This window comes from Channa argus, chromosome 3 (genome assembly GCF_033026475.1).
Source record: "Channa argus isolate prfri chromosome 3, Channa argus male v1.0, whole genome shotgun sequence".
NCBI classification, from domain to species: domain Eukaryota; kingdom Metazoa; phylum Chordata; class Actinopteri; order Anabantiformes; family Channidae; genus Channa; species Channa argus.
In genome coordinates, this window is record NC_090199.1 from 4,321,363 (window position 1) to 4,343,018 (window position 21,656).

Sequence of the window (21,656 nt, forward strand, 5' to 3'; positions counted from 1 at the left end):
CTCTAACTTCATGTTGCGGACTATAGAGTTGCCAATGACCAGAGTTGGTTTCAGCGGGTGAGTGGCTGAGTGGGGAAAATCGATTAGAAACGGAGACAGAGGGAGACAGAGAAGCCATTGCTAATGGATAAGTGCTAAGCTAGCGAAGCTAAAATAGGTAAATTGTGGAATTAGTAAACGTTAGCTGGTTATGTTTTATAAGAGCAAGTGCTTGTGTAATAACAAGGGTATGTCACGACTCAAGTATTAATTGTTGTGTTAAGAAATCACTTATTTAAGTAAAATGAGAGCTGCAATTAATCAGTTAACAGTCCTTCGATAGAAACCCAAGAGTGTGCAGAAACAGGAAGTGACACAATAAGTTTACCGCAAGAGGAAGTCACTTCCTGTTATGTCATTTCTCTTACTTGCCCTACTTATCTTTTCCCCGTCTAGTACTCAATTCTCTCCGGGTTTGTGTTTCCTGTCATGATCCGAAATTCCTGTTACACTTCCTTCCTTTGGAGTTTATTTTGTAGCCCCTTTTACCCACTTCCTGTTCCTAGTTCTGTTCTTTAGCTTTAACCTTCGTTATCCCTCTTTATTGTTTGCACCTGTTTCCCTCAGTATTTAAGTCCAGCCTTCCCCACAGTTCCTTGCCAGATCCTCGTCATCTCACTCTTAGCCAACACTCTGAGCCTTTGGTTTACCTGATCGTAGCAATCCTGACTCCTATATTTTGGATTCTGTTTTCCAGCAACTTATGGTCTGAGGTTTGGTGAATTTCTGTTATTACTTTCCTTTGCCTTTTTCCTTCTGTTCATTTGTTTAGTAGTTTGTTTTTTATCTGTGTCCTATTTCATTTGTTGTATTTCTGTTTGTTAGTTTGCTAGTCTTTTCCTGTGTGTTCATTTAGATTTATTTTTCATAACCTAGTCTTATTTTACTCCTGAACCTTTTCTTGTGTTAATTTTGGTTAACTATGTATCCCTCTTGTTGTTGACATTTGTTTTATTACATTGGTAGAGAGGCTATGAGAGCTAGAAACATGGCCCTGCCAGGATAGCTTGAGTGTTCGTCCCGATAGGTAAAACTGAAGCCAGGCTAGAGCGGATCCAGAAATGCTCAAGTCACAGTGCAGACAAAAGGATCTGATGGTTCACAGTGTCAAAGGCTGCAGATAGGTCGAGTAGGGTCAAGACAGAAGACTGACCTGCGGCTTTTGCAGCTAGAAGATATTCCACGACAGTCAAGAGTGCAATATCTGTGGAGTGACCCCTCTTGAAGCCAGACGTGTTGATTGTTCTTGGAAAGAAAGTCTGAGAGTTGATTGAAGGCTGCTTGTTCCATCTTATTGGCCGTAAATGGAAGAAGGGAGATGGGTTGGTAATTCTCCATAGCGGAGGGATCAAGAGAAGGCTTTTTGAACAGTGGGGTAATCTGGGCCTGCTTGAATGAGGTCTGAAGAGTGGTGAGAGATGTGTTGATGATTTGTATAAGAGCTGGCATTAGTGCGGGTGCGACTGCTTGAAGGAGATTGGAATGGATCGGATCCAGAGAGCAGGTGGTCGGATGGTTAGAGAGGAGGAGGGTGGATACATCGTCCTTAGAGTTGGAAATGAGAGCGATGCAGTCTTAGAAGACATTAGCAGGATGTCATCATCGGGAGGAGAGAACTGTGAGCTAATGGCTGCCGTCGGCAGTGAGAGAGGGAGATGGTGGGTAAAGTGATTTGTAAGTGGACAACAGCTTTCAGGTGTCCGTGGTGTTGCTGAGCTTCTCCTGGTAGTATTCTCTACCAGGTATTTTTCTCCTTGCCTGATTTTTGTTTGCCTTGTACCTCACTTGTAAGTCGCTGGATAAAAGCATCTGCTAAATGTAAACGTAGTATTCAGTCTTTGCCCTGGTGACACTTTGAGAAAAGGATTCAAGCAGATCCTGATACTCTGCAAGAGCAGATGGAGTCTTGGATTTGCGCCACTTCCTCTCAGCGCTCCTGAGTGTGGTGCGTTGCTCACGGATCCAGTCGTTGAGCCACGTACTTACAGAAAAAGTACCACATATCTTAGAAAGTTTTGGTTAATTAACAAGTAATTACAGATACATATTTCATAACAGTCGTTTGAAGACATCCTGTCATTTTTTTTTCAAAATTATTTCAAAACTGAAGGTGAACTGACTTCTATGATCTTTCTTGACCATCACTTGAAGTCTTGTTATTTTAAGCAATAAAATATGTCTATCATCATTAGCAGGCCTCCTTCACTTATTCTCCTTGTTTACTGTTTGTGTACAGGAAGGAAACATGTTAGTTATATAACTTTAGCTAATACAAGAAAATCAGTTTCAAATTACTTACACAGACCCACACAAAGTCATAGTAACGTCCAACTGTATTTTATTAGGATGAACAAAACACATTCATCAACAATTCAGTTGTTCATAAATCTACATTTTGAAGTTGGGGATCTTTTAATGCCACCTGAGAGATTCTGCCACCACCTTCCACCGATGTGCTGCTGGCTAAATGCTAACGCTAATGCCAAAGTATGAATAGTGTCCTACATCAGCTCCTGACAGTGTGCTAACGTTAACCATGAGTCAATCCAGTCTGGATTGACTATTGGATTGACTAACTATTCCAAAGTAATAACTGCCTGCTCTAAATCCACTCTACTCCTCCTAAGTGAACAGAGCCTACAAGATGGCTATAAAAACCAACCGAATTATGTTCCTTAAGGTCAGAAGAGGAACGTTGATATGGTTACTGTCAACAAACAACCACTAAATTTGACATCTCCTCCCCCGTAAATAGAGGGGGGGCATTCTGTGTGCATTCTGTGTGAATGCAGCTGAAGTGCACACATCCTGTTCTGATGTGTGTCAGATAAACTGGCAGTGCACCCTGTAATTACAGAATAGGTCCCCTATAGTTACCATATACCTATAGTTTAAGTTCTCTTTCTGTTGCCTGTTTGTTTCCTATTAAGCATCATACAAGAACCACATAATATTAGATTAGGTCCCCCTCACTTTCAAAATACTGACGGTATAACAAGTTATCACTTTATATTGCGTCTTGTTATCAGCTACCTACAAGTAAATATTTTTAATTGCAGTAAAGCTACACCATTATTACTAAATTGGTGGGTCGTAATCGACAATGCTATCTGTCACACCTGCCAAGTTGACTGCTAAAAAAAATACTAAAATTAAAAATGGTGCCCTCAGCAGAACCCAGACACCAGTCACACATCAGGGAGAAGGAGCAACAAATAGCAATGAGATGACGACAAGAAACAGAAAGACAGAGGAAGTAAGAATGTCAGAGTCCTGTAGGCTGAAGATCCAACCCATCAGGACTGAGGCACTGACAGCCAGGTGAAGGAGAAAAGCCCCGGGATGGTCCAACACAGAGGACAGAGAGGAGGAAAGAGACTGAGACTGTCCTGCATAATATAAAAAGGCAGACCTTAGGGTATTACTATACAGACATGGGAATCTTTGGCATATACCCAAAGGACGTGTTCGGGGTGTATGGAGCAGAGGAATTTGCCACATCACACCAGAGTTTGAGTCCAGTGTCAAACACCTTTTGTCTGCTTTGTTGTAACAAGTCGAGTAACATGAATAATGTCATGTGTGATATGTGACAAATCACATTTTAACAACAACTAATCATGTTTATTTAGTCCCTAACCGTCCCCAGATTCTTTGTGCTTAACCAAACACTATTTTAACCCTGCGGCTTTAAGTGTTTAGTGTGAAAAAATAGTGTGAAACTAGTTGCGACAGACTCGGCCATTTTGTTACCTGGTGCTACAAAACCTTCCATTTTAACAGACATCAGCCTCACTACCTTGCTGCAGTATTTTAATAAAAACTTTTAATGAGTCAAATGAGAAGCTTTGAACAAATGAGCCATGTGGGCATTAAGGTTTTGAGAAAGTGAAAGTTTATGTGTTTAAGCAGTTTAATAGTTTAAAGTTTGGTAGCATTGTCTCATGCATATTGATGGTGTGAACAGGAAGGAAATCTGGTGTATTTCAGGATCTTTACTGCACGTGTCTTCTTCTTAGTGGTGAGTAAAAGCAGACAGAGAAGCGTCCTCATCCAATGTGAGTAGTGTTTTACTGATGCACTTTCTGTCCACATGTCTGTTAATATGTTTTCTTTCATATGGATTATCACAGACAGATGACAGAGGGTTTTTTTTTTTTGTAAAACACAGTACAGGTTGACTATGAGTGGTGGATGTTATAGTTACAGAGGAGGGGGAGGAAGGATGAAGGGTGGGAGAGTAGCTGCATGAGCAGTTGCAACAGGTACTACAGGAGAATTAGTGCTGGGGAAGGATGGATTCTAAACCCACATCAAACCTGTTAAAAAACAGGTTGAAACTGTTGTTTCTTTCAACATTATCATCCAAGACCTGGCTTTACTTTTTTGAATAATGATGTTTCTCATTCCCTTCCACACATCTATGATCATCAGTGTTGATCATAAATTATTCACAGCTCCTGATCAGACTCTATTGTGTCCTACAATCTAAATGTCCGAGGCATTGACCTTAAAATATAAATAGTCTCAATAAGTAAAAATAAAGAAAAAAAACACTAAATGATCATGTTCTGTTGGAGGATGGTAAAATATCATTTCCTTGTCTTCTAGTGGTGAAAATTCAGTGTTGCAGGTTTTGGCCTCATCATTCTGTGCTCTAAAGGGTCAGTTGACATCAAATACAACAACTTGATTCACTCAGTCATCTGAGTGAAATTTAATGCTAAATTGCTACTTTTCATGTTTTTCAATTTAAAGAAGTGAAAATAAACACTCTGCAAGTGCATCAAACATCAGTAAAGCAAGTTTGTTGCGGCTGTTTGTATTAGTCTGCAAAAAAGCAGAACTTGATGAAACTCTAGAGCTTAAACTAACAGAACATTCAGCTCCTCTCTCACACTTTTTTTATGCAACTAATGCCAAAGTTTAGTGTTTGCTGTCATTTTGCACATCGTGCATATTAATGATGTCAAGAAGAAGGAAGTCTGCTCTATTTTAACATCCTGATTTCTGTCTTCTGCTTATTGGTGACAGAGGAAAAGCATCTTTAGAGACATCTGTGTCCAATATACAGTAAGTATAAGTATTTAGTGTTTGATGCACTTTCTGTACATGTTTATCTGCTAATATGTTTCCTTTTATCTGAATTATCACAGACAGATCAGAGGACAGTTATGCATTTTCATGCTGCAGCGAGTGGATTTGTTATCGTCATTCTGTCTGTGTCAGGTACTGTAGTTCTACATTTACTCCAGTAAAACTGAGGGATGTAAGGAAATTAACCATATTGAAACTTATGATCAAAGTCATTTCACTGATCTGTATTTGGAAATAAGTGAACAAGAGTGAACTTTACATTGTAACCTTAATGTCTTTTTACCAATAGCAACAGTAAGTGTCTTATGAGATGAACAGGGAAACAGGAACCCAAATGCAGACAGATGCTGTAAAGTCTCTTAAATAATAATAAAAAGGCCAAAACTTTACAGCTGATTAGTACAGAAGGAAAAAAGACACATATCAGGAAACAAGGAAGGATTCAGAAATTAAAGATAAAACAAAATTAGCAAAAAGGAGGTGAAACATATGTCCACAATGAACGTGAAAAACCTGACAATAAGAAAAATCTATTTCAATCCAGAAGGTTCAGATTTAATACAGGGACGTCAGGTTGTCTTGGTTCATTAACTATGAACACAGTTAACACATCAAAGATGCAAAAGATACTGGAATAACTGACAAACCAAAAGAAAAGGCCCCTTCACACATTACATTTTATTTATTTATTTAATTCTTCAGTGATCAGTTTTATATTTTGATTTATGCTCAACGACCAGTTTATTAGGAACACCTTTCTAGTACCAACTTAGACCTATTTTTGCCTTCAAAACTCAGGGCGGCTGTGGCCTTTAAACACAGCTCAGTTGGTACAAAGTGGCCGGTGAAAGAAGATTTTTATATTACACACATCGTGTGTAATGAATGATTCAAAGAATATATTTATTTAACCATGAGTTGTGCTGTTTGAGGGAAATATTGATTTATTGCACATTTTGAATCTGTAATTAGTGTTAAAATATGTTGCAAATACAATTTGTCATTTTGACCATCTCCTGCTTTAGTCTGTGGGTTAATTATCTTAAGAATGTGATGTTACAGTGGACAGTAGTGTTTAGGGAAACAAGAAAGACTGTTATAAAAGTGTTGGTGTTGTTTTTCATACTGTATGAGCTCATTGTGATGTTTCCACAGTTGATATTTTCGATAAGGGGACGTTTTCTTATCTGTTAAATATAGTAGAGCTTCTGTAAACCACATCTCTTCCCACATGTTCATGGTTTCACACTAAACTCAGCAGCAACCTGACCACAGAGAGGAAACTAATCAAGATATGCAAACCCTCGTGATCATTTTTCTTTTTCTTACACCTCAACTAAGATCTGTGGCATAAAAGGATCCAAAGTTGAAATTTCCAGCACCTACACATACCCATCCAGAATGAATAACATAAATACCACTGTTAATGAGAAATTGTGGTTTACTAAGGGGGAAAATTATGCACCTGTGGATCTGTTAACAGACTCAGATTATACAGATCGTGTGCATTATCACTGTGAAAACAACAAATGCACTCTGACCATCACAGACCTGAGACTGAGAGACTCAGCTGTTTACAAGTTCAGGTTCACAACAAACCAACCAGGAGGACGTTATACTGGTTTACCTGGAGTCACTTTGTCTGTCACAGGTAACACTGTCACTGAAAACCTCTTGTTTAAATGGTTAATTTCTTGAAAATAGATTTGTTTGCATGTGTGTACAAACAATATCTTAATACTTTTCTTTCTACACATATTCAGATCTCCAGATGCAGGTGATCAGATCAGAACCCCGTCAGGACTCAACCTGGGCAGAAGTGAAGTGTCAAAGCAGTTGTTTACCTGATAATCCCACCTTCATCTGGTACAAGAATGGACAGAAGATTTGGAGAGAAACAACATCTCTGTCTCATGCAGACAAAGTTAATACTGGAGACTATTCCTGTGCTGTGAAAGGTCATGAGAACTTCCCTTCTCCTACAGTGTGTGAGTTTACTTACTGTCTTTTTTTACATTCTGGATGCAAACTTAACCCCTAAAGCTAACATGATACATATGCATCATCAGCTAGTACAAATGTTCAGTTTCTACTGGCTGGTGGTGCAAATTACAAAAGTGTAAAAGTGTAAAATCCTCTTTGAAAAAAAAACAAACTTTAATTGATTTCGAGGAAAACAACATTTACTAACTAAATGTGCATTAAATATTATGTGGATTTAAAAAAAAGTCTTTGATTTACACTTTTTGCCATTTCAAATAAGGGAGCACAGCACTGTCTCCCCCTGCTGGAGTCCCAAGCTGATCACTGGCATCACTAGAGGGTCAATGCACAATCAAAGCACACAGATGACAATTCACACTATGTATCTGCTGTACTCTCTGTCTCACTGACTGAAAAGTCAGGACAGATGACAACCGCAACAAATACATGCAAGAAAAACAAACACACATCCTAAAAACTAGTTTAGTTTGATGACTATGATAGGAGCAAAACTTGCTTTTCTACCAGTGAAATGCATTTTCTGCAGGTACATAACTATCACCTTCCATCTTTTACATGCACTCGTGTTGAACTTGCTTCTCTTGGTTCTAGTTTGGGTAGCACATGTAAATGATGCCATTAAACTTCCTTTTGTTTTCTCTAATATCTCTATACTTCAAGCTACAAACTCCTACAGATGACATCATTCACCTCCTGTGAAAAAGGAGGGGGACTAAAAGGTCTAAATGGACAAACTATTATTTACTTTATCTATTTATTTTAAAGTAAAATGTGATTTACCTGATATTACTTTGTTTTTAGCTGTATTTCAGTTGATAGAATTTGTTTAATGCAACCACAAGGGGACTTAAGCCAGTGTCTTCTTGTACCAGTCCCAAGTCTGGATAAATGCAGAGGGTGGTGTCAGGAAGGGCATCCAACATAAAGCACATGCCAAATTAAACATGTGAATCATGACCCAGATCGTTCGGGTTAACAACTACTGCCACCAGGGCTGTTGACCTTCAGGGTACCGGTGGAAATTGGGCTACTGTTGGTCAAAGAAGAAAAGGAGGAAGGTGCATTTGTAGGAAAAAAAAAATGAAGAAAGCCAAGAATGTAGGACTGACAGTAAAGACTTTGAATGTTGGGACTGAGACAGGGAAGCCTGGTTGACATGATGCAGAGAAGGAAGGTGGACATACTGTGTGTCCAGGAGACCAGGTGGAAAGGTAGCAAGGCTAGAAGCTTAGGAGCAGGGTTCAAGTTGTTCTACCATGGGTCAGAGAGGAAGAGAAATGGAGTATGAGTTATCCTGAAAGAGGAGTTGGTGAGGAATGTTCTAGAGGTGAAAAGAGTATCAGACAGGTTGATGATGTTCAATGTTGTTAGTGGTTATGCCCCACAGGTAGGATGTGAGTTAGAAGAGAAGGAGAAATTCTGGAGTGAGTTAGATGAAGTGATGCAGAGCATCCCCACAGATAAGAGAGTGGTGATTGGTGCAGATTTCAATGGACATGTAGGTGAAGGGAACAGAGGTGATGAGACTGTTATGGGCAGGTTTGGTCTTCAGGACAGGGACACAGAAGGGCAGATGGTGGTAGACTTTGCAAAGAGGATGGAAATGGCTTTAGTGAACACTTTCTTCCATAAGAGACAGGAACATAGGGTAATGTACAAGAGCGGAGGTAGAAGCACTCAGGTAGACTACATCTTGTGTAGACGTTGTAATCTGAAAGAGATCAGTGACTGTAAAGCATTGGTAGTGGAGAGTGTAGCCAGAAAACACAGGATGGTGGTGTGTAAAATGATGCTGGTGGTGAGGAAGATGAAGAGGACTAAGGCAGAGCAGATGACTGGACCACTACAGCTAATTTGATCAGGGAGACAGGTAGGAGGGTACTCGGTGTGTCGTCTGGAAAGAGGAAAGTGGACAAGGAGACTTGGTGGTGGAACAAGGAAGTTCAGGAGTGTATACAGGGAAAGAGGTTAGCTAAGAAGAAGTGTGACACTGAAGGACTGAAGAGAGTAGACAGGAGTACAGGGAGATACAGCGTAAGGTGAAGGTAGAGGTGGCAACAAAGAGCATATGAGGACTTGTATGTTAGGTTGGTCACTAAAGAGGGAGAGGTGGATTTGTACAGGTTGGCCAGACAAAGAGAGAGAGATGGGAAGGATGTGCAGCAGGTTAGTGTGATTAAAGATAAGGATGGAAATGTATTGACAGGTGCCAAGAGTGTGATGGGAAGATGGAAGGAGAACTTTGAAGATGAAAGGGAACGAAGAGTAGAAGAGGTGACTGGTGTGGAGCAGGAAGTAGCAAAGATTAGTAAGAGTGAAGTGAGGAGGACGTTGAAGAGGATGAAGAGTGGAAAGGCAGTTGGTCCTGATGACAAACCTGTGGAGGTATGGAAGTGTCTAGGAGAGGTGGCAGTAGAGTTTCTGACTAGTTTGTTTAACAAGATCTTGGAGAGTGAGAGGATGCAGAGGACTGGAGGAGAATTGTACTGGTGCCAATTTTTAAGAACAAGGGAGATGTGCAGAGCTGTGGCAACTACAGAGGAATAAAGCTGATGAGCCAAACAATGAAGTTGTGGGAAAGAGTAGTGGAAGCTCGGCTAAAGGCAGAGGTGAACATTTGTGAGCAGCAATATGGTTTCATGCCTAGAAAGAGTCCAACAGATGCAGTATTTGCTTTGAGGACGTTGATGGAGAAGTACAGAGAAGGTCAGAGGGAGTTGCATTGTGTCTTCATAGATTTAGAGAAAGTGTATGACAGGGTGCAGAGAGAGGAGCTGTGGTTTTGTATGAGGACGTCTGGAGCGGCAGAGAAGTATGTTAGAGTGGTGCAGGACATGTATGAGAGCTGTAAGACCGTGGTGAGGTGCTGTAGGTGTGACAGAGGAGTTCAAGGTGGAGGTGGGTCTGCATCAAGGATCGGCTTTGAGCCCCTTCTTGTTTGCTCTGGTGATGGACAGACTGACAGATGAGGTTAGACACGAATCTCCTTGGACTATGATGTTTGCAGATGACATTGTGATTTGTAGTGAGAGCAGGGAGCAGGTGGAGGAAAATCTAGAGAGGTGGAGGTCTGCTCTGGAAAACACAGGAATGAAGCTTAGCCGCAGCAAGACAGAATACATGTGTGTGAATGAGAGGGACCCAGGTGGAACAGTGAGGTTACAGAAAGTAGAGGTGAAGAAAGTGCAGGACTTTAAGTACTTGGGGTCAACGGTTCAGAGCAATGGAGAATGTGGAAAAGAGGTGAAGAGGTGAGTGCAGGCAGGTTGGAACAGGTGGAGAAAAGTGTCAGGTGTGTTGTGTGATAAAAGAGTATCAGCAAGAATGAAAGGAAAGATGTTCAAGAAGAAGTTTACTAAGATCAATGTTAAGTGTGGTTTCTGTTTTTCTCTGTTACAGTGATAAAGAGTCAGAATGACTGGAGAGTGTCTTACACTTCTACTCAGATCTGTGGCATAAAAGGATCAACAGTGGACATAAACTGCACCTACACATACCCATCCAGAATGAATAACATCAATACTGCTGTTAATGAGAGATTGTGGTTTACTAAAGGGGAATATTATGCACCTGTGGATCTGTTAACAGACTCAGATTACACAGGTCGTGTGCGTTATCACTGTGAAAACAACACATGCACTCTGACTATCACAGACCTGAGACTGGGAGACTCAGCTGTTTACAAGTTTAGGTTCACAACAAACCAACCGGAAGGAAGTTATACTGGTTTACCTGGAGTCACTTTGTCTGTCACAGGTAACACTGTCATTGAAAACCTCTTGTTTAAATGGTTAATTTCTTGAAAATAGATTTTGTTTGCATGTGTGTACAAACATTATCTTATAATACATTTCTTTCCCCACATATTCAGATCTCCAGATGCAGGTGATCAGATCAGAACGCCGTCAGGACTCAACCTGGGCAGAAGTGAAGTGTCAAAGCAGTTGTTTACCTGATAATCCCACCTTCATCTGGTACAAGAATGGACAGAAGATTTGGAGAGAAACAACATCTCTGTCTCATGAAGACAACTTCAGTTCTACAGATAGTTATTCCTGTGCTGTGAAAGGTCATGAGAAGTTCCCCTCTCCTCCAGTGTGTGAGTTTACCCACTGTCCTAACTTTATATCCTGTCACCTGGTGGAGCCAAGACCAGAAAAGGGTTTTTAGATGATTCACTGTGCAGAACTAGTCAAAGATGAAATTTCTTCCCCATAACGTTCAGCATTCATTGACTATGACTGCAGGTTTTTTTTTATCTCCAGTCTTCAGATCTGCTGATGACAGCAGATTGTGACTCTTTACAAAGACTGTGATTTATGTGCTACAATGTATCTATTTGATTTAAAACATATCACTGAAACCCACATAGTTTACTGTTGGATCTCATTAATATATGTTTAACTGTAAAATCACACATTTATTTTTAAAGTTCAAGTTAAATGTTTTCATATTTCCTTCTCCAGATCCTCCACAGGTTCCCTCTGTGTCAGTGAGTCCCTCTGCTGAGATGGTGGAGGGTAGTTCAGTGAATCTGACCTGTAGCAGTGATGCTAACCCAGCAGCTAATTATACCTGGTACAAGGAGAATGAAGACTCACCAAAAGCTTCAGGACAGATCTTCACCATCACTGACTTCAGACCTGAACACAGTGGGAATTATTCCTGTGAAGCTCAGAACACAAGAGGACGTCATCACTCCACTTTGTATCTGAACGTTGAGTCAGGTGAGCTGTTTGAATTATTGTCTTGTACTAACAATCAGAGAGATGCCAAATTTTGCTAGTTTGACAGTTTTGTAGATACTTTACTTCAGCTGTATATGTTGTTTATCCAGTAAAGATCATGATCATTAATAAAAAAAAAAACATTCCATCGAAGAATCGTGACACAGTCAAAACAACATCAAAAGTCTTTAAAAAAAATTTTAATTCACTGTATGACAAGGTTTTAACTGTTGTCAACCTCTCTCTGCAAATGGGTGTTTAACTATAGAGCAATTTCCAATCTCTAATTGGAAAGCAAAATAAGATAGTTGTGTAAAAACATGTACAGTTAAGCATCTTTCATCTGACAGCTGTGCCAGGTAAACAATAGTCTGTGGTCTTCGCACACACAGGTTCATATTTACTGCCTTAATGCATTCACTACCCCTTCACTCTAAGTATCACAGTTAAATGCATAAACCCAACCCCCTACTCTTAACCTAAACCCATATCTACTACTACTACTCTCCTTTCGGCTTATCCCGTGAGTTCGGGGTCGCCACAGCGGATCATTGTCCGCATGTTGATTTGGCACAGTTTTTACGCCGGATGCCCTTCCTGACGCAACCCTCCCCAATTTCTACCGGGCTTGGACCGGCACTGAGCTATAGCCGCCCCTTGAGCTATAGCCGCCCCTAACCTAAACCCATATCTAACCCTTTATTAATCTTAACCCTCAAACAGACCTTCAAACTTGATAGGCCTGGAAAATCTGTGCGATTAGGATTTTATTTATATTAGGAAGCTGGGTAAGAAACACACACACATTAACTGCACCATCATCCTAGAATTTGTGCACAGTGAGGACTCACAGGAACACTGGGCAAACTGCTTTATCAGCTCCTGTTAAAACACATTTTCTTCTGGTTTATACTTCTAGCAAATATCAGGCTGACCCTGCTGGTCTTGCTGCTGATTCCTCTCTTTGTCCTGAGCCTGATTACAAGGTAAAAGGTTACAATTCCATCAGTTTTCTTCAGATTTTCTTTATTCACAAAGTGATGAATTTCATTGGGTTTAACATTGTATTGTGGTTGTAGCTGGTATTGTTGGATTCAATTAAGGAAGAAGAAAAAACTTAGCAGCAACATTGAATCAAATGGAAGCACAGAGATGAAAGAGGTGAGAGGATCTGTTGACAAAATGTTTCCAATAACATATATTATGATTCCTAAGTTTGTCCAAAATTATGTGAGTGATGTCATTAAATCCATGTGCAGGACAGTTTAGTCATGTCTTGTCATCTCTCCCCATCAGTCAGACTCTGGTCCTGATTATGAGAACATCTCAGCATTCAGGTCGGTCACTGCAGCACAGACAGACGACACGGAGGAGCAGGTAAAGTCCAGTTAGAGAAGTTAGAGCTTCCTGCCTGGAAAAAAAAACAGGCTTCACCCTAATTTGTAGTTATGACACGTACATCATCCATTAGATTTTTCTTTAAATGCTGTTCATCCAGAGGCAGCAATAAGCTGAATAGTTGAACAGCTGAGTATATGACCTCATCCTTCTGAAATCCTCTACCATGTCCTATCTTCTTGCTGTGTTCATGTGCAGACAGCACTTATTGCACCAGTCCCTGAAGGCCTTCAGAAGGTCCTAGTACTCTTGTTCCTAAACACTCCAGATTCATGCAACAATAGCTGTATTATCATATTACTTTTGTATGTCACAGGACTCTAAGCTGTGTTTAAAGTCCACTATGCAAAGTGTGAACAGGAAAGGTGCTAAAACAGTCCACTGTGGAGCACCTGTGCTGCTCCTGACCATAGCAGAGAAACAGCTCCCGAGTGTGACATGCTGAGTTTGCGCTGTCCATTCTCCTGATGAGGCTAATTGGGGTGAAAGGCACTTGAAAAGCCTTGAAAAAAAAAAAGGAACCTGACATAATATCCTGGCTACTTCAGATAAGTGTAGCCCCAGTGCAGCAACCCCATCCTCTACTCGAATCTGTGTATGCACCACAGTGAGGAACTCCAGTGTCATATGTGATGTTTAGATCACCAGTGAGTAATCATTTAACTCAGACTTGCACCTTATTGGGCACCGGTACAAGACAAGATGTTTTCCATTACACCGGAACTGTATGTGTTCAAAGACTCGTGTTGAAAATCCACTGGAGAGGCTCCACTAACTGGGATACAGTCTTTGAGGTGTCTCAGACCCAGCAGGGTTCCCTGCTTCCAGAGCTACTTCTCTGAGAATGTTGTTTCTGTCCACATTATCATCCAAGACCTGGCAATACTTTTTTGAATAGTGATGTTTCTCATTCCCTTCCACAAATCTATGATGTCACTCGGCTGCAGCTTACGTTCGACCTTCTCGTTAAAGAAGATTATAGACTTATACTGTGTGTTTATGCAGAGTTTGATCTACTGCAGATGTGTAGGATTAACAATGTTTTCAGTTTCTTTAATTTGAACCAATGAATCGTAGATAAATTATCCTGATTAGGTTCTCGGTTTCCATATTGTATGTCTCATCTTTTCATCCCTCCTCAACAGTCCGACTCCTACAATATTTATGCGAACATCTCTGAAGTCAATCGCTGCAGCACAGACTGAAAACACAGGGCAGCAGGAAGACTTCAGGTCAGAACTTCCTGCACAGAAGAAACAGGCCAAATTCTAATTCATAGAGATCCTACAAGTCCAGTCCCTCACTTGTTTTTTATTTTTATAAATGACATCACACCTGTGTAATTTCAGAATATACACTTAAAACTAAAGTATCAATATTTACAATGTATAATTTCAATATATAATTTCATCAAAATTAGACCAATGCTGTTTTTTAGTTAAGACACTGCAACACCTGCAGAAACCGCTTTATCTTTATCTAAAGGCTCTTTTTGATCATTATTTCAGTTCCTTCTCACTGCTGCAGGGGGCGACAGTGTGTACAGAAATGTTTGGATTTCAGCTTTAAACTGATAGTTTTCTCTTTATTTTCCAGCATGTGATTTTATTCATGAGTAATAAAAACTAGTAGCATTTAAATATGTACAGTTGTTTTCAATTTGTTTCACTGTTAGATTAAATCATGTCTCAGTGTAATTGATTATGTTGTGAGAAGACGCACAGTCAAACATCATAAAGTTTCACTGATGTTAAGCTTTTACAAAATAAAAGCTTAGTACTTATACTTTGTGCAACAGTGAGATTTTCTTCAACTAAAACAAGTAGTTCATAAGTCGTGTTTTTGTTGTTGTTGTTGTTGTTGTTTCCATTTGATCATAAATTATTCACAACTCCTGATCAAGTTCTATTGTGTCCTAAAAAACTAAATTTTCGAGGCATTGAACTTTAAAAGTAAATAGTTTCAATAACTAAACATGGAAAAAAAAAAGCAAGAGAAATATTTATTATCCAAAAATAAAGCTGCTGGTATTTCCAGTATTTGAAAAATATTTTCCCATCCAAAACATTTGTTAAATTCTTATAAAGCTTATTCTGCCTCAAAGAGAGAAGTGATTTCAGTGTCTGCTCATCTCTGTGTTACAGTTTACAGTGATGAGGAGTCACAACAGCAATTTGATTCACTGTGAGTAAAACCATGAAGTTAAATCTACTTTTCATGTTTTTCCATTTAAAGAAGTGAAAATAAACACTCTGCCAGTGAATCACACATCAGTACAGTTAATATTATTGGTGTGAAGCAAGTTTTCAGTTAGCTTGTAGTTTAAGTGTCAACTGATGCATCAACCTGTTAAATCTGGAGAGATGCAATAAGACAGAACAACAAGAAACCAAAAGACAGACAGAGTGAGGCACCTGATACAGATACATATCCAGGGTCCATCTGAAATTTGGCATCGACATCAGGAGAAGAAATAAATGAAATAAAGTGTTTGAAATATCTGACTGTTTTGCTGCTGTTTCTATTAGTCTGCAGAACATAAAAAGCGGAACATTCAGCTCCTCTCTCACACTTTTTTATGTAACTAATGCCAACGTTTAGTGTTTGCTGTCATTTTGCTCATCGTGCATATTAATGATGTCAAGAAGAAGGAAGTCTGCTCTATTTTAAGATCCTGGTTTCTGTCTTCTGCCTATTGGTGACAGAGGAAAAGCATCTTTAGAGACATCTGTGTCCAATATACAGTAAGTATTTAGTGTTTGATTCACTTTCTGTACATGTTTATCTGCTAATATGTTTCCTTTTATCTGAATTATCACAGACAGATCAGAGGACAGTTATGCATTTTCATGCCGCAGCGAGTGGATTTGTTGTCGTCCTTCTGTCTGTGTCAGGTACTGTACTTCTACATTAACTCAAGTAAAACTGAGGGATGTAAGGAAATGAACCATATTGAAACATATGATCAAAGTCATTTCACTGAGCTGTATTTGGAAATAAGTGAACAAGAGTGAACTTTACATTGTAACCTTAATGTCTTTTTACCAATAGCAACAGTAAGTGTCTTATGAGATGAACAGGGAAACAGGAACCCAAATGCAGACAGATGCTGTAAAGTCTCTTAAATAAAAATAAAAAGGACAAAACTTTACAGTTGACTAGGCCAGAAGGAAAAAAGACATATATCAGGAAACAAGGAAGGATTCAGAAATTAAAGATAAAACAAAATGAGCAAAAACAGGAGGTGAGACATATGTCCACAATGAACGTGAAAAACCTGACAATAATAAAAATCTATTTAAATCCAGAAGGTTCAGATGTGATACAGGGACGTCAGGTTGTCTTGGTTCATGAATTATATTTAACAACATTTTTTCTCAGGTGCTGAAACCGACGTAATAAAGTAAAGTCACTTTCTGAGCACAGCAGAAATTCATCTCTTGCAAATGTGTGATCATTTTTATATGTGTTTCACACATTATTTTAAATTTTTTCAAGGCAATTAACACATCAAAGGTGCAAAAGATACTGGAACAACTGTCAAAAACCAAAAGAAAATGTCCCTTAACAGATTTCACACATTACTTTATTTTTTCAGTGATCAGTTTTATCTTCTTAAAACGTTGCCACCTGTGTTGCTAATGTAAGTATGGATCAAAGACACCAAGGGCAAATAATTAAGCTGAGTTAGAATAGTACTGTAAGGGGCTGGTTTTGAGACTGGACCAAACGAGACAGAACTAGACACAACAACTCAGTTAAATAAGTTTATTCTAAAAGTATTATAGTTTGCAAAGTGGGAAGGAGATGTAGTAAGCCCTCTGACTATGAGAGGACACACAGATGAGTAGCTTTGCAATGACTTGTGGGGTATGGAGTCTAAAATGAACAAGACTTACTAGAGTGAGTGGGAGTACTCGGACACACTGAGTGTGTGGAATGTAGCCGTGATGAATCTCCAATCCCTGACATGAAAAGAACTCCAAAATCCCTTTAGTGACACAATATCCGAACTCCAATGACACAAGGTGCATAAAGCCAAGAACAGTCTCCCAGTTCTAGGCTCCCATGATCTGATTTTGTGCAATTACCGTAGATAGTAGGATAGGATGAACTCATGCAGTTACTACCTGTTTGTTATCTGCACAGCCATGATGTGAATCTCCTGTTCCACCATGTTCTTAAGGGGCTTTTGTCAGGGTCTTGTTGCACTTCCTGCCCTTGGACTTTTATTTTGTGGCCCCTTCTCCTTACTTCCTGTCCTTGGTTCTTTTCCCCAGCTTTGCCCTCGTTGTCCCTCATTGTTTGCACCTGTTCCACCCTCTATTTAAGTTCAGTCTTCCCTTCACTCCCTTGCCAGATCCTCGTCGTTGTTAATGTGGTCTCTGCCATCGTGGTTACTGGCTTCCTCGTTGTCATTATTATCCTCAGCAACCCCACAGTAGACTCTGGACTTTTGGTAAAGCCTGAAACTTATGTTTCTTGAACTCTTGGGAGATCTGGACTCTAGCATCTTGGACTGTGGTATCCTGGACTCCGTGTTTCCTGTGTGGTTTTGTTCTGAGGTTTGCCTTTTGTTTAATTCAGTATTTTGGTCTAGTCCCTAGTTTTCTCCGCTTGTTTTATCCTGATTTTTTTTCATGTTTAGGTTTGCTCGTGTGCTCTTCAGTTTGCCAGTGCTTTATGTTGAGTTTGTTTGTGACTGCCTCCCATTACTCCTTGTGTTTATGTGCTCCCCCAACTCTGTTACTTTGGTATTGTTCCCTTCCAGTGTGTTTAAGTTGTGCTCCGTTTTACTTTGATCATTATTACGTGTTATCCTTTGTTCAGTAGTTCGTCCATTGATATTTCTTAGTCCCCTTAGCCTTACCCTTGTGTTTACCGGCTTCAGTGGTTTAACGTTTATCTGTGCCTTATTTATTCAGTAGCCTCTGTTAGTTCTTTCATTTCCTACTCTAACTTGTCCCCTGAGCCTTAGCTGTGTTTATTCTGGTAATTCTGTTCCCCTCTTGTTTTCAAGTTAACTCCTTTCGTGTGCTGGTCCTGTTCACCATTTACATCTGTCAATAAAAGCCCCTTATTTGCGATCCCTCTTACAGTCTCTTCACTTGGGTCCTCCCTTAACCTAAAAGTGACAGCTTTATGGACTGAGATCTGGTGGCTGTGGAGGTCAACTCTAGTCATGTTCAGGAAACTAGTTTGACATGATTTTAGCTTTGTGACATATTATCCTGCCATGACAAGATGGCTACAATCTGGTCATAAAGGGTTAGACATGGTCAGCAACAGTGTTCAGGGAGGCTGTGGCCTTTAAAGGACCTGTTTACTGATCTAGAACTTGCTTATTATGGTTCTAGATTGGGTAGTATATTACATTTATCAAAAGTGACTTACAAGTGAGGTACAAGGCAGCAGAAATCTGAGTCAAGGAGAAAACATCAGAGCAAAGTCCTATCAGAAAAGTGTTTACATTTCACGAGATGCAACTACGAGAAAGAGCAGGGGAAGAACAAAAGGAAGTTGTTTTTTTTTAAAAATAGCTTTAAGTGCACAGGAAGATGCTGAAGAGTTCTATTTTCAGTATATGTACATAAATGCCATTAAACTTCTCATAGACTTTCCTATATCAAAATATCTCTCTACTTCTAGCCGAAACATGGCTACAGATGACATCACTTGGAGGAACCTTCAGTTCAGATTATGTCATCTTGTTGCTCACAGTATGGCATTTGTAATCATGGTCAACCTGTTTCTCCAGAGCTCCCCCCCCGAGCTCCCCAGGAGGATCCCCCTGGTACAAGGAGAATGAAGACTGACCAAAAGCTTCAGGACAGATCTTCACCATTACTGACATCAGACCTGAACACAGTGGGAATTATTCCTGTGAAGCCCAGAACACAAGAGGATGTCATAACTCCACCTTACATCTGATTGTTTTTGGAGGTAAACTGTGGTTTACTGCAACAGAACTCATCAACATACAGTAATTTGAAAGGTCAAACTTGAATGAACCTGTCAGTTTTTGTGTTCAAACTAATCACACTGTTAAAATTTAGCATGTGTCTATTTCCAGGTTCAGATAAATCAGTGACATTGAACATAATCAGGTTGACTCTTGTGGTCCTGATGCTGATTATTCTGCTTGTTGTGAGTCTGTGGACGAGGTAAAACAATGAAAATCTTTTTTTTTTCTGTTTTCCTCAAAACATCTTGTACTTTTAAAGTTATTAATTCCATTTTGTTAATATTTTTAAATTGTATTATTTTGGGGGGTGGGCGAAGAGAAGAAGTAGAGAAGTCAGATTTTTTTTTTTTCAAACTTAACTGAATGAAGCTGCAGAGATGATACAGGTTTAGTAGAATCCAGTTTCTGAATTTGTTTTATTCTTTAAATCAGAACATAAAGCTGTTTATTCAATGCAATGTAAAGCAAAAAGTGTTCAAAATGTACAATAAATAAATCGATGTGCTTGTTCCATGAATAAAGTCCATTCAGTCTGATCTGCTCATGTCTCCTCACCAGTCAGATTCATGTTTCATAGGTGAAAACAGGAGCATGAAGACCTGCTGTGAAGTCCAGTCAGGTTAGAGTCTCCTGCACATAAGAAACAGGTCAAAGTCAAATTCATAGTTAGATTTGTCACACGTGTCTCAACCAAATGGGATTTTCTTCAGATGCTGTTGACCCAGAGGAGAAAATGACCTCATAGAGAAAGGAAGTACAACTCTAGAGAGACACTTAATTTCAGGCAAAAAATATATATATATTTTGAACTGAGGTAGTTTTTTCTGTGGAGGTAGTTACAAGTTTTTAGTTTAATGTTAAGTGACACCTGTTCTTTGGGTTTTGCTGATATGAAGACACACAGACATTTTGTACTGAAGACAGTTCTCCCTCTTGTGAGTTCATCTTCATTCTGTCCACTCAAGCTGTTAGGGTTGTTCAAGGAAACAAATTAGGTCAAAGTTCACTAGCAGAATTCTACTTCTCTGTTGAGACACACAAACATCGACGTAGACCTACGCAGACAAGGGGATTATGGGTAATCATAGCTCCCAGAGGCCCCAACATGCCCACCCTCCAAATCTCAACAAGGCGTCGGACAGAGATGTGTCGAACAATGTTTGTGTTTAGCTCATCTTTACCTCTGTTATGGCTCTGACCAAATGTTTAATTTGTTGCTTTTTAGTTCAGTTTTGTTTGCCTGTGTGTGGATCTCTGTGTCTTATATGAACATGCCCTGTCTGATTGGCTGAATGGAGGGACAGTGCCAGTGGCTGATTGGTCCATCCTGCACTTCAGCAACATTAGCTTTTACAGCAAAGATACCTGGGAATTTTCTATCACAGTACGAAACTAGACTCCTGACCTTGCCTGCTACTGCTACCATTGTCGTGTAAGGTTGTGGTTCCATGTTAGCTGAGCCCTGTGGACGAAGGTCTAGTCACCAGGTGCTCTTCAACATGCTCCCCTCACCAGTCCGTTTTTGTAGATATTTTGTAGAAATAAATCATTTTACATGATTGCAAATTTAGTATCCTAAAAACAGCCTTTTTACTGTGTGTGTTGTGCTCCTACCCCATGAACAGTGGCTTAAAACCTCCACTGCTGAAAGACAAACATCTATGGTGAAAAACCAAATCTGCAAATAGCTTAAGTGATAAAATATGAAATAAATGTACAAAAAGGTCAGCTGGTCAAGAAACATAGGCTTTCCAAAAAAAAGTAAATCAATATGAAGGAGTTGTGCTGAAAATGGTTCACTGTTTTGAAGCATTTAACATTTAAAATACTGACATCTGCTGGTCAAATCCTTGTAATTACATGTCAACAGGTGAAATAAATGAAAAAGTGGTGTCTTCCAGCTTCCGATTGGTTGAACACACCTGATCCAGGTAACCATTAGTGGGGATGACAAAGATGGTGGGAAAATAAGCATAGCAGGGGGCCTTAAAGACCAGGGTTGGGAACCACTGACAGAAAACACAAAGCAGAACTGTTACACATGAAGTTCAGTACTTGAAACCAGACGAAGAACTGAAACCAGAAGAACTGATGGTGGTCCTTGATGTGCTCTGTGTTGCACAGTGACAGCACATGTAATGTTTTCTCATAAGAAAGAAAGAAGACAGTCAATTTAAACTGTCTGCTGACTGCATCATGTGACTTTCAGCCCACGTCAACCCTGGTAACAATAAAGTAACCGTCACTCTATTAACTTGTTCTCTTGTTTATATAAATTCTATTAAAATCAAATGTTGTTTAAACTTTAGTGTTTACTGGTGTTTTGCTCTTCATGTAAATTGATCATGTGAAGAAGAAGGAAGTCCTCTGAATTTTTACATCATGATTTCTGTTTTGTACTCGCTGTGACAGAGGGAAGACATCGT

At 39.6% G+C, this 21,656-nt stretch overlaps 1 protein-coding gene and 2 long non-coding RNA genes across 3 annotated transcripts in view; all 3 read left to right on the forward strand.

The window, feature by feature from the left end:
- LOC137124608 (sialoadhesin-like) overlaps window positions 1-21,656 on the forward strand; it is a 35,337-nt gene that overhangs the window by 3,411 nt on the left and 10,270 nt on the right. The window contains exons 2-6 of the mRNA XM_067499709.1: window positions 6,429-6,787; window positions 6,900-7,124; window positions 10,540-10,896; window positions 11,012-11,239; window positions 11,607-11,831. Coding sequence (XP_067355810.1) covers window positions 6,429-6,787; window positions 6,900-7,124; window positions 10,540-10,896; window positions 11,012-11,239; window positions 11,607-11,831 — 1,394 coding nt within the window. The remainder of the gene's footprint in view (window positions 1-6,428; window positions 6,788-6,899; window positions 7,125-10,539; window positions 10,897-11,011; window positions 11,240-11,606; window positions 11,832-21,656) is intronic.
- On the forward strand, window positions 12,780-14,892 carry LOC137124666 (uncharacterized). Its single transcript, XR_010914003.1, has 4 exons — window positions 12,780-12,853; window positions 12,947-13,028; window positions 13,164-13,244; window positions 14,411-14,892. It is a non-coding gene; the product is annotated as an uncharacterized lncRNA (long non-coding RNA).
- Window positions 15,010-19,675, forward strand: LOC137124671 (uncharacterized). The gene is made up of 3 exons (XR_010914009.1): window positions 15,010-16,009; window positions 16,087-16,159; window positions 19,024-19,675. It is a non-coding gene; the product is annotated as an uncharacterized lncRNA (long non-coding RNA).